The 13,645-nt window shown below is 33.1% G+C and overlaps 1 protein-coding gene across 1 annotated transcript in view; it reads left to right on the forward strand.

Annotated features, from left to right (window-relative positions):
* Positions 1 to 540: 540 nt before the first annotated feature.
* Positions 541 to 13,645, forward strand: part of LOC130443930 (uncharacterized) — a 33,628-nt gene continuing 20,523 nt past the window's right edge. Inside the window, exon 1 of the mRNA XM_056778830.1 lies at positions 541 to 686. Coding sequence (XP_056634808.1) covers positions 672 to 686 — 15 coding nt within the window. The 5' untranslated portion in view covers positions 541 to 671. The remainder of the gene's footprint in view (positions 687 to 13,645) is intronic.

The raw sequence follows: 13,645 nt of genomic DNA on the forward strand, positions 1-13,645 counted from the left end.
AAGAAGTTCACGAAGAGTATTTAGAACATTTCCTGTATTGAAATTAATGTTTTGTGTATTAATAAATAATTTTATGTGAAATATATTTTTTTAATATTTATTTCATCAATCTGAAAACACTAATTTCAAGATATTATTCATGAATTATGTCTACACTTGTCTGGAGAATAGAAAAAATGAGTAATATACAGGGGGTTGCAATTAATATGAGAAAATTGGAATAGGCTACTGTTACATGACCTTGTATATGCGCATCCAGGTGTCCAAGAGTTTTTCTCAACAAATTTGAAGGGAGGCTCAATTTATAATAAGACACACGTTAGGTAGCAGGATTTTAGTTCGAAGTTTCACAGTGTAGGTTATGTATTAGTGTTTCAAGTGTTTATAAACTCCTTTCAATCATTTAGATTCTTTTGTAGAATTAGAACTCATAAACCACAATCATTTCATATAATAAAGGCTTTTTCTTAGTGTAAACGCATGATAGTGACAACCAGTGGCGGGGGACACATTTAAAAAGACGTCCATGAATCCTCTACTGTAGATAGATAGAAAGAATGGCTTACTGACTACTGTAATCCATTCTAAAAAAATTTTTTGGAAAATCGGTACCCCGTGACAAGTGAAACAGTTTTTTTGTCATTTTTGTGTGTTTATTGCTCTACGTGAAGATGCTCAGTAGAAAGGTAAGTGATAACAATTTTTTATTAAAAGAAGAATTACTATAAATATATAATATGCTCTTGGCCTAGAATATATAGTGTTTATTGTATTTGCATGTGCAAACAACCCAGTGAATGTTAATGGGATGAGGTAATAATCAATGAAAGGATGATTAGTGGATAGTTGTTGTGATCATTTACTTCGATCTAACTATCGCGAAAAAATTTATATTGTGAATAATTTTTTACTAGATATTTATATTCATAAGGTCGTTCTCATGAGCAATTCGTGCTCAAGTTATTAAAATCGTATCGTATAACAAACGATAACTACAATAATTTAAGAAGGTTGAGCTTCTTCCAAGGAAATATATTAAACAAAATAATTAAAGGTATTAATTTCTTTAGTTTCTTATTTCTTAGATCTTTTGATATATTAATGCATCTAAATGTTCTTGATTTTAGGTCTCTTCTGTTTTAAAAATAGTTTTTTTTTTTAATAATTGTTTAAGTTACTATCAATGGAAAAGGGAACTACGATATGATTTTCAGTAATTTCTGCACAAACATTAACTTTTCATGATATTACATATCGTAGCCCCAAAATTACAGGGTTCTAAGTAATATTATTGTAGATTCGAGAAAAAACAGATTTAAAATACAGCAAAGTCAAAAAATGATTATACTCTAATTAGTTTTAGTATTGGTTTAGTATTTCATAATGAACTAAAGTAAAACTTTTCTATAAGTATTCTCGTTGCTTGAAATAAATAATATTTTGTTGAAAACCTACAACTTTGATATTCTTGTATAGTGTGTTTATATTTTATAAATGTTTCATACAACTTTGAACAACAACACAAAAAACACTTTACTTACTAAAAATTAAAAGTATTTATTACTTTATCAATGTAAAAAAACTATAAACTAAAAAATAGCTTACGTACGAGTACATTTAAAGTGAATAAGAAAAATTCGAAAACCCTTGTAAAATATTTTCAAAATAAATTTTACTCTTTATTTTTTACACATAAACGTGGTTCCTATAAGACAATTAATTGAATAACAACATAGTACTATAAAATTGTTATTTTTTTTCTTCATTTGCTGTAGCAGTTGAACAAATAATGGTGTCATAATATTGTCCATCCTCAGCTAGCATCCATTTTATCATGCTGCGCAAAGTATCTATTTTATTTTTAGCTAGAGATACCTCGGTATTTTTTAATTTTTCTAGCTTCATTTACCCCTTGGGTCTCTGTGTAATTTCTGTTTTTTTACTCAAGGTATGTCGAACGTGTGCAACGGTCTAATTTTGTTTTATATTTTACTACGGCATGATCTTGTTAAATTGCATGCAAACTTTAGAATATGGTACTAAGCTATAATCCACGTGCACCTGCTTGGAAGTCCACTGGTTGCATCTATATAACACGATAAGAACTACGTATATTTACTTTCAGTAAACAAAGTACTAGTGAAATTGGAGAAAAATATTCCATTTTCCGTAAACTCTTTTCTATGCAGCTGTGTACTGCGTCTACTTCTTGTACGCAAGAATGACCGACAAATTTCATTGTAAGTTTTACCACATTTTTGTATGTTTGTATGATCTGAGCAACTGCGTAACTGATAAAACTGTTTCCATTCTGTGGTACGCAACTATCACTCCAAACCACTAACTTTGTTATTTCAAGATGGTAAGTGAAGACTTTATTTAGAATTCTATAAAATGAACTTGCAATGTCATTCCCAGCTCTTCCTTGTAAAGTCTTTGGCCATACCAATACTGCGCAATATACTTTTTTCCCTATTTATAAATGGGCCGTCATATTATAAACGTTTAGTTTACTCTTATAAAAGAAATTTATAATATCAGCTTTTGAACACGTGAGGACGTTCTGTAGATCAAAACACAAAACAGCTGTTTCTCCTTCTCTATCGTTTTTCGTTCATTCCTCATGCTATCTTTTTCGGTTATGTGGAATTTATATTCTTTTCTTCCATCTTCAGAAACTGTACCTTCTTTTTCTTTAATTTTAATTTAATTTTCCAATTTCTTCCTCACATCAACACATGAAACGTTTTGACATAACTACCTTAGTGAATATTACATAGTTGTTTTTTATAACATACACCAAAAAAATTATCTTTAAAACTCTATCTTAAGAACTTGAGAGTTGTATGTTGAAATTACAACTCTGGTAACCCAATCGTAATGTTTGAAAACATACAAGTTTGTAATTTTGTTATTTTAGAGGTTTGTATACGTGCTATCATCTATGCGAGAGTAGCAGAAGAAAGCTTATGAAACATGGAACTTTATTACATTGATAACTGAATTTTTCGTAAAATGTGACATACAAGCATGTAATTTTGGGGCGACGATATTTTCCTGTCTCATCCAGTAAGGATTCTTTTTAGATCATTTGCTCTCATTAGAAAACATCTTCTGATTAAATCTCCAATCGAAATCATCTTCTAGTTCTATGGATTCTAAAGAGCTAAATAGGAAGTAAATTAAACTTTTTAATTGTTAATTTTTGAATGAATTATGTCTAGAATTGTCTATAGAATTCAAAAAATATATAATATTTAGTGTTTTGTATTTAAAATAAGGAAGTTGATATCATCCATTGTCACATGACACACCATGTATAATATTTTTTGAAAAAAAATCGCATTTAAAAATACAAATCGTGTCCAAGCACTTTTCCCAACACGCCCTCATTTACTTTTTAACAAATTTACTCAATTTGGCTCCTCCTCATCGTACGTAGATAAAAATACACAAAAGTTGCTCAAAATCATTTTATTGAGAATAGTTTCATATGATGTTCTTGATTTTAGGTTTCTTCTCTTTTAAGATTAGTTTTTGTAATAATTTTTAAACAGAAGAGACCTAAAATAACGAACATTCAAATGTGTTATTAAAGATATTTATATATTAACATCTTCACAGCTACATATTTAGTGGTTTTCGTATACCGCAAATCTACACTTGAAATGTTTGAGACAAATTATGGAACGAACAATTTTTTTGGAATCAAAACACTTTCATATTTCAAATTACTTCATTTTAAAACAAAGTAATCAATCAAACTTCGGTGAAAAATGGGCCAATACAGAGTTCAACGTAGATTTAAAACAATCTTTATTTTCTTTTTTCAGCTGGTGTCGCCATGTGATAAATTAGATTCTAAACCAGGGATTCCCAAACCATTTTAGGCAACAGACCCCTTTTCCTAACTGAACTGATATCTCAGACCCCCGTAATTACTTTACAATTACTTCACTTACAAGAAAAAAAAATAGATATAGAATTTTTTAATTATTTACCCAGAAGAATTACCAATTAAGAAACTTTGCGGTTGGTTAAGTGAGTTGACAATATTTAGTCATCAAAATTTATCAAATTAAATACAATAAAACTCAGTAAATATCAAGTGTAATTGATAATTATTAATACAAGTTACGTAAGAATACTTGAGTAGAAATTTAAATCGCAAAGTGAAGATAAAAAAATGAAAAATTCAGTGCGATGGATGATTCTGGTGACTTTCTATCAATCTAACTAAATTCGGTTCAATATTGGTGAGTTGCAGCATTAAATCACCACGTTCGTTGATTTTGTTGTGTCAAAATGTTTGTAACAACACTGAAACATTTTTCGACGGGGTAAGTTGGTGGAAAGGTATGGATAAGGTATTTTTCAGCAATGTTCCACAATGTAGAATACTGTGTTTTAATGTTGCGTTGCAACCAGAATGTCTGATAGCCTTGGTTGAACTACTCCTTAAATAAGAACTCGGGTTAGTTAATACGAGCCGATTTTTAGACGTCGTCGACCCCCAAAAACAGTTTTCGTTTATGTCGATCCCTTGGAAATTGATATTGACCACAAGGGGTCAATATCGACCACTTTGGGAATCTCTGTTCTAAACCATGTCTACCTGTACCCCTATGTTCTTTGATCTTCCATTTAGTACCACCTTAACTGTTCGTGTATGAACTCATTAGTCAGGATTAATAAAATTGTATTTATCATTAATTTTAGTTTGTAGGAATTCTTCGATTTCCATTATATTTGTTCTGTAGCCTTTCGAACTGTCTGAATAACTTGTGCTACCACCAACAAAGTTTCCAATAGTTTTATATATAATTAGATGTATGAAAGTGTATGAAAGAATAAATAATTCTACACTATTATCTGAAATCTGGTCCACCTAATTTTTGGCTTCATTTATTCTATTTCTTCTACGACACATAATTCATACATGTAACTGTTCTAATCTGTAACATCTTAATTCGAATCATATTGTTGAATCTGAAAGCTAAACAACATGAAGTGCCGCTTTTCCTAAACCAGTTGTTTTTTTCAAATCTCATATGCTGCTCACTTCTTTAATTTCCAACAAGAAGTTTCATGTCACAAGAATTGGTTTAGTTTTTAAAAAAATTCATCGATTTTGATCAAAAAATGTATCTCCTATTTTTTGAAAAGCTCAAATAAGCGTTTTCGTAACACGAAAACATGTCGTCACAAATTATCAAACACCAAGATAACAAATAAATCCAAAAAATAAATATGTGCATCATCCCATATAGGCAAAGACAAATTAATGCGCCAGAAGAAATCTTTAACGATTTCAACTTAAGCTTAGTGTATTAGAATGTTTGAAACATAAGTTACGGATGCACTGAAATTTCTAGAATCGTTGGGGTTATGTTATGATTGTCGTTTACTAGGAACTAAGTTTGAATTTAATAATAACGACACGAGAATATTTAAATTTACAGCTAAAAAAGACAGTATTTTTGATAGTCAGACATGGAAAGCTGATAATTTGGAAATTCCATAACCGTTCGTGATTTTTACACTGAACACACTATTTGCTGTTATCACTACAACAAAATTCAGAATTATACTGTCTACCGCGCATTTCGATAATCAACTTATCGTCTTCAGAGACTAAAGGCAAACTTTAACTTAATAATCAGTGTGTTTATGCATATATTGTAATAGGGTATTCCCATTTGATATAAACATAGTGTTATCACTATTATTCCAGAAACAATGCAGAACTCAGCTGTTGTAATTACTTGGGTAATCTTTTCACAGTCCCCTTGATCGTTTCGTCATAGCTCATCGAGGCTCTCCAGAATTAGAGAGCTTCCCAAGCGTAATCGGCCTCAACGATAAACCCTAGGTTCCATCTACGTTTATTCATAATATTTTCGAGGATGAGGATCGTATATACGAGGGCTGCTACTCAAGTTTTCAGATATGACAACACGATGTGAATATCATAACTCTGACATTTCCATCATATAGTTTAACATTTTTAATGGGGTACGTACTCAGAAAGTATTCTCATACGAATGCGATTTGTGTTGTTTGCAGATACTTAAAACATTCATCTTGGCGAAAAAATGGACTTTCGACGTGTATTAAACCAACAGAAGTGAGCCAAAAAAACTTGTTTCGACTTTTAGTGGTTTTCCGAATGCCAGAAAACATCGATGCTGAGCGTAAACTGATCATCCAGGACGTCATATGACATACCGTGATGTTGAGACATACTTTGGCATTAGTTCTACTAGCATATATTTAATATTGCATGAACTCTTGGCTGTCAAAAAGATTTTTTCTCGTTGGATACCGCATAATTGGACTGACGCTCATAAAAACGCTCGTGTCGATAGGTGCAAAATTCTGAACAAAATCAATCACGGTGCTCCAAAAAGACATCGATAAGATCGTGACAGGCGACGAATCATAGAACTTGAAATCAAAGAACCAATCGCAGAATGCAAATAATTGTCCACTGCATCAATTTAAACAAAAACGTTTATGAGCAGTCAAAACATCGAATTGATGGGTCCGCCGTATAGTCCTTGTTTGCCATCCAATGATAAATATTTGTTTTTATATATGTCTCAAAACTTAATATCTTATTTTTTCTGTTTTAAAAAACTGTGAGTCAGGATTGGTGGTACCGCCTTTGAATCAGGGCTCTACTAGAGTCTGCCTCCCTTCATTTAGATTTAGTTTAGACAATTTTGACTTATATAAGTCATATAACCACAGCTTAACCGGGTAAGGGAGTCCCATTAAAGTTTAGGATTCTATCGGTGGTTGAGTGTCTCCTAGATAGGATATGCCAGGGATCTACTGCAACTGGGAAAGACGTCTTAAGTCGAACAATGATGATATGGTCAATGTTATACATATATAAGTCTTCGAATCAAGAGCTGATATTCAACATAATGTAGTATGGTACTTGCTTATATATTTAACTGAAAAAACTATACTTTATTACTTTTCAGTCTACCGCTTTTATTGTTATTTAATGGAAACTATGCATACTAATTCCAATTAGTTATCGCTATAAAATCAGTGATGTATCGATTGAAGGTTAAATCTAATCTATAAAAATATAATCGACTCATTTGTTTGTTTATTCTCGTGACTACTTTAGGAAGTTTTAAGATTGTGAAATTAATTTGATTAGCACATTCAAAAATCTATTTTACACACCTTTTTGTTGAAACATTATTTCAGGATTCGATCACTCAAACGTTATCATACAGAGGACGGTAACAAAATTGTGTTAATAAAAAAAAATGCAGCGTCAAAATAAATTCAATTTACAAAAGGGATTTGAAAAAGGGTTACTGTAAGTGTTCAAATTGTTGCCAGTCTTGATTAATGTATTTACGGCAGTGTTTCTCCACGGAGAGACAGGTGCGTGATTCTCTTGCTGAAATGCGGTCCTTGAGAAGGCCCTACAGAAAGAAATTACACGGTGTTAGATCACATGAACTGAGTGCCGGCCACTCAACGAATTCTCGTCTGTCTATCCATTCTCCAAAATGAACATTAAGGTACTTCCTCACATATAACGCGTAGTGTAGCGAAGTTCCATCCTGCATGAAATTACGGATGTTCACGAGTATTGGATCGATGTCCATTTGTCCACGTAAATCTTCGAGCTTTTCCAGATAACTTTGGCCAGTCCGGTAATCCTAGGAGAAGTGCGGACCCTCGAGACCTCCCGCACGAATACCTGCTCACACTCACCTCAGGCAGGTTAAATTCTTTTCTTTCCAGATGAATTGATATCTAGTTAGCCTAAATCAGTTCTATGCATAAACAAAATATTGCGATACCATAGCAACGAACAATAACTTATTAGAAGTGTCAGTGTAAAGTTTGACGTCAATTAAAAGAAAAAAGATGTCCACCGAAATTGTGAAAATTGGGAGTATCGAGCCATCATCAAGTACCTGTATTTAAAAGGGTTAAGAGGTAAGCAGATTTACGAAGGTATGCTTAATATCCTTGGTGATCAATGTCCTTCGTATGCAACTGTGAAAAATTGGACTGCAAGCTTCAAAAGAGGTAAATTTTCCATTAAAGATGATGACCGATCGGGAGGGCCAGTTTCTGTGTCAGTCCCCGAAAATATCGATGCAGTTCATGACATGATTTTATCAAACCGTCGAATTGGGCTAAAATGGATATCTGAAGCACTGAATATTTCATACGAACCCGTTCATCATATAGTTCACATCAATTTGAACATGAGAAAAATTATTGCAAAATGGATCCCCAAATGTTTGAATGTTGACCAAAAGCGTGCAAAGGGTAGAAGCATCGCGTTCGATCTGTGCTCGATTTAAAAACGATGTAGACTTCTTAAACCGAATTGTTACTATGGATGAGACTTGGGTACATTGCTACGATCCAGAAACAAAGCAACAATCGATGGAATGGCGACACTCTGGTTCTCCGAGACCTAAGAAGTTTTGTGTCCAAAAATCTACTGGAAAAGTTCTTACTTCAGTTTTGTGGGATTGCCATGGAGTAATCACGATTGATTTTTTGGATAAGTGTAGAACAATAAGTTGAGATTACTATTCGACATTTGCTGACCACTCTACGGGAAAAAATTAAAGAGAAAAGACGCGGAAAGCTATCCAAAGTTGTTTGGTTTTTGCAGGACAACGCCCCTGCACACAAATCATGTTGTCATGCTGAAAATTCGTGAAACCGTGTTACCTGGGATGGCACTTTATCAACTAATATAATTTACATTTTTAATTCGTTTAAGTGAAAACGTCTTTAGATAAAGTGTTGTTCGTGGTGGTAACTGTATTTATTAAATTAAATTTATATTAAAAAAATGTGTTTATCAACAATATGTAAGCTGGATATAAATATTTTCGTCGTTTAATTTAATCATTTGAAATAATGAATGAATGATCAATGTATGAATTTCACATTCCAATAAGTGAACTTCTTCAATGAACCATTCGTAATTATTTTCCTATTGAAACATATTTAATTCGGTATTTGGATAATTGTATTTGCACAGTATGCGTAAAATAATAATAGAATCATGCTTTTTACATTACTAAGTGATGTATTAACATTGATTTATCCATCGCCGTACCTTTTATACAATGGTTATTATTCATAAGCATTTCGCCGTAAAGTAATAGTTTCGCAATAAGTTGAATCCGGTTGTTTAGCATAAACTCGTGAATAAATACAAACAATACAGTTACCAGGTGTCAAAAGGGATAGAGTTTTGTTTTTAGCAGTAAATAAATGAGCAAAATATGGGTATTTACATAGATATATTGAAACATAAGGAGTTTTTGGAAATCATAACCCGGGATCAGATAGATTACCTATCAGCTGATTGCGGATCCTTATCTAGATCACAGTTTCCGAACGTCGCACATTGTGGCTTTTTTATAATGTAGCAAATCAAAAATTAAAATATCCAATACTGCAAATATCTCTGTGTATATCGGTAGTTAGAACCCTTACTATGATCCACAAAGTACAAGAGAGATATTGAATAGGCCATGACAAAATTCGTATTATTTTTTTGTCGGCATATTTTAGACACACTTGATATTTTATTTGTAAAGCTCGAACATGTTTCCTGTTCTTGGCATTTTCCATATTTTTGAATTAATTTTTTTCTAAGTAAATTAAGATAAGTGCTTTATAAAAAAATATTCAAATTTAATTAATTTTTAAAAACTACAGCTTTCAACAAAATTTTCCCAAAACATGATTTATTTGTTAAATTCGCAGTCTCGAGTTTGTAGAAAATTCGACTAAATTTCGCTATTAGGGAAGAGTTCTACAGCGGCGGTTTTTAGTTTGAACTATTTTGAAAACAAATTTGCAGCTTCTGCATAAACATATTCGAAAACATAAATTAAACTTTGGTAATTGCCTAATCAGGGCAATTGAAGGATTGTATCCAGTCTGCGTCATTGTCTTCTCAGCGTACTACGCAAGTAGTTTTTTCTGATTGCATTATTTTCTCATTTGTTTCTGTCTTTTACTTCTTTGGCTTGCTTTCTCTTTTTTCCTTTGGCTTTTCTACCTTTGTTTTCAGCCCCTTCCTCTTCTATTGCAGTTTTAAAGTTGATTTTAATCTTTTGCAGCCTCTAGTAATGGAGACAATTTATGAACAGTTTGAATAATATTTGTATTGCGACAAGTCGATGGCCTGAGGTTGATGACTTTTATTCCATTGATAAAATATTGAAGCCTCATGGACTAACATCCTAATTAAAGCTCGTCGATGGCTTGGGACTGCTGGTCACTGTTTCGTGAGTGGAACACATAAGAGTCCGTGGATTCTCTTGAGGTCAAATTGCAGGTTGAAATGCTGCTTTCAGCTACCGGTGAATCAGCGACGCGATCAGTGGGACCCTTTTCGTTCGAATCAGTAATATTTGATGAAGCTACTGGTTCTTCTAATGGAATGTTGGTCAATTTAGCTGCCAAATAATCCAGGTTGGAAAACAAATTACTATCAAATGGGCAAATGCCGTGTATTAAAATTTTGCAATATCCATTTCAGCAACTATAGTGAATGCTTTATTAATGAGACCGGCAATATCATAGTCGGTTATTCGTGATCCAGCATTTGCTCTCATCCATAAGTCGTATTGTTGTTTATAGGCAAGTTTGAACGGTTTCATGAAAGTTCTGTATAATTATTGGAGCTTATGCGTGGTATGTGGCGGAAAGCTTATAAAATGAATGTTATTTTCACGACAAAAATTGATTACTACCAGAGTCAGGTAGCTGCAGTGGCCATCTAATAGGAGCAGCACAGGTCTCTCTTTAGTTGGATGTGAGTGTTTTACAAAAAGCTACAACCAACGTAGAAAGAAATCGTTATCCATTCAGCCTTTTGGCTAGGCCACACCCACACTTTTAGCTGGTGCATTGATCAAAAGTATATAATTTATTCTCCTCCTAGGAATACGAAAAATGGCGGGAAAAAATTTTTCCAGTTAAGAACAGTCTTTGCAGCAAGAGCTTTTTGATGCTTCTACATACAATTTACTCCAGTTTTATCGAAATTATAAATATTGGAAGGTGTAAATTTGTGCAATGTTTATAAATAAAATCATACTAGAAGTGTTTACCTGCAACTCCTTTCTCCTTGTTGAAGCAATAAGGGATCTGCAAAGATTCGGTCAATTCGAAAGCCAATTTCAAAAATTTGTTCATACTCTGGTGGAAATGTGGTATTAAATCTAGCGGTTTTATTTTATTTTATTTTATTTTATCATGCAAAGTACTTTTTGGTATATTGTAGCGTATCAAAGCTTCTCTTAAGGAAAGTTCTTTTGTCAAAACCTTAGTAATTACAGTGTGTAAAGTTGCTTCATTCCAGTTTATTTTCTTTTTCTTTTCTTCCATTTTTATTTAATTTCGTTCTTCTGTCGCCTGGAAAAAAAGGGAGACAATGATAATAAAGAGTATGAATACTGATAAGAAAAAGTAACATGTTCATTGTCCGGTGCTAGGGTATACAGAATCATGAGAATTAATACATTTAATTTCAAAGTCTCAATTCTCAAAATCTCAAAGCAATTTGAGTTTGAAAACTTGACTGCGCAACGCGCAATCGGAATTGTGCAATTGGAATTGTGCAACCTGTTTGCAACTCTCGGCTGATAGTCGGTTTCAGTTGGTAACAGAACTCAGACGAGTGAAATTTCTATAATTTTACTTTATGTAGTTCTAGTTTCTGAAAATACATTCTAGTATTAGTGAGTCTGAGGAAGAAATGATAGATACTGTACTATCAGTACAGACGGTATTATAGAGGAGGAAGAAGGAAATATTGGTGTCATGCGTATATTCAAAAAATTGGTTGCTCCTACAATACAGAGACAGAATACCAATATCAGGTAATCTGTACCAGTCGAACAATATTAATAGATTGAGATTGATCACTCATTTTAAATAATATAAGGCCTTCCGTACTCTTGGTCTTCTATTGTACTGCACGCAACTACGCGACTGAGATTGCAAGTGATCTGGAGTGAGCGTTGCGTGCAACTCATGCAATTCACGTTGCCAACTGGATTTGAGTTAACAACTGGCCCGTGTGAGGACTCCCACTGTGAAACACAGACAAGGTTTCGCGCGACTCCCGTTGACAATTCGAATTGCAAATGAGTCGACCCGTGTGAGGATGGCTTTACCTGAATATTACGTGACACAGCTTATCGCCAAAAACAGTAACCAACCGCTCCCACTGTTGTCCGGTGTGCCACTGGCTTATCGCTTTTCGTCACTTATTATTACGTCCCTCCGCGACTTGTTTTTGAATCGTACATGTTATTAGTTAACGAGATGGTACAAGTGTCCGGCGTTAAGGGTTTAAGGGCCGGTTTCTTCACGTTCTAATAAAGTGCCAAATAATTATTAGCCACTTAACTTTAGTAGGAACTTTTAGTTGTCGAATAAAGGTTTTGTTAAGGTTAATGCTGATGTAGTCGCTAGTTGGAGAAATATGTGTTGGTGTGAAAATTATGGTTTATATCGAAAATAATTGATAGGAAAGGAAAAAGAAAACGGTCAAAAATTTCATCATCGGACAAAAAATTGTAATAATCAATTTTATGACGATCGGAATAAGCTTGTTCTGAAATGTTCTGTACTTCCTCAATCAACTCTTTATCAAACAAATCTTCTAAATCTTGAGAAGCATTTGTATGACGAATATTTCCTAGTCAAATATAGGTATAATAAACAAACAAACCTCTTTTGATGTATTTTAAATCTAAGTTTCTACTAATTTCTACCTCTTTAATTGACACTTGTTGACTGCATAATTGCTTATTTGGCAAATCCACGATTAAATTTACTCAGTTTACTCAGGTTTACTCAATTAGAAGGTGAAGACACCGAATTTTTGGTTATAAAAAATTGAAAAAATGTAACTGTTCAAAAAACATTTTATTACCGATACAAGAAATGATTAATTTTCTGTGTAAACTAACGAAGAACCTAATGTTAAAAAAGGAAGACAGTTAAAATCCTCTACCGAAATCAGTCATAAGTCAAAACGACATCACGCGTCCATATCCTCTTCCAATAAAATACACTCTAGAAGAAGCTTTGGCGCTCTTTGTGGATTGCCAATTTAACGCGAATTCCTACATACTCATTAAATCTGGCGCAAAAAAACGGAATGCTGATATACATATCTTACAAAAGTATTAAAGAGGTGAAAAAAGCTTGTTATCCCTCCAGTCTCTGGTTGATTCTCCAGTTAAAAAGCTCATATAGACTTAAAGCACTATTTTTAGTCCGGAAGATACAATTGTCAATGTGACCATTTATTGGGGCTGTGATGGCAGCTCAAGGCACTCAGCGTATAAACAAAAAATTTTCTGAAGGTGATCTCACAACTCGCATAAACGAATATTTGTTCGCTGTTTGTCTAATGCCTTCAAGACTAATAACAAGATCTCATGAAATAATCCGCGCCCTTTGTCACAAGGTTTTGTGGACCGATAAAGTTACTTCTTGAAAAAAAAACTAATGAGCTTACTTAAAGTGAAATCAAAAAAGCAAATTAAGACTCTTATGTCAACAAAAGTTATCAAAAATGATAGAGAAGTAATCATCGACCACATTCTTC

The sequence above is a fragment of the Diorhabda sublineata genome, chromosome 5 (genome assembly GCF_026230105.1).
Source record: "Diorhabda sublineata isolate icDioSubl1.1 chromosome 5, icDioSubl1.1, whole genome shotgun sequence".
Taxonomy (NCBI): domain Eukaryota; kingdom Metazoa; phylum Arthropoda; class Insecta; order Coleoptera; family Chrysomelidae; genus Diorhabda; species Diorhabda sublineata.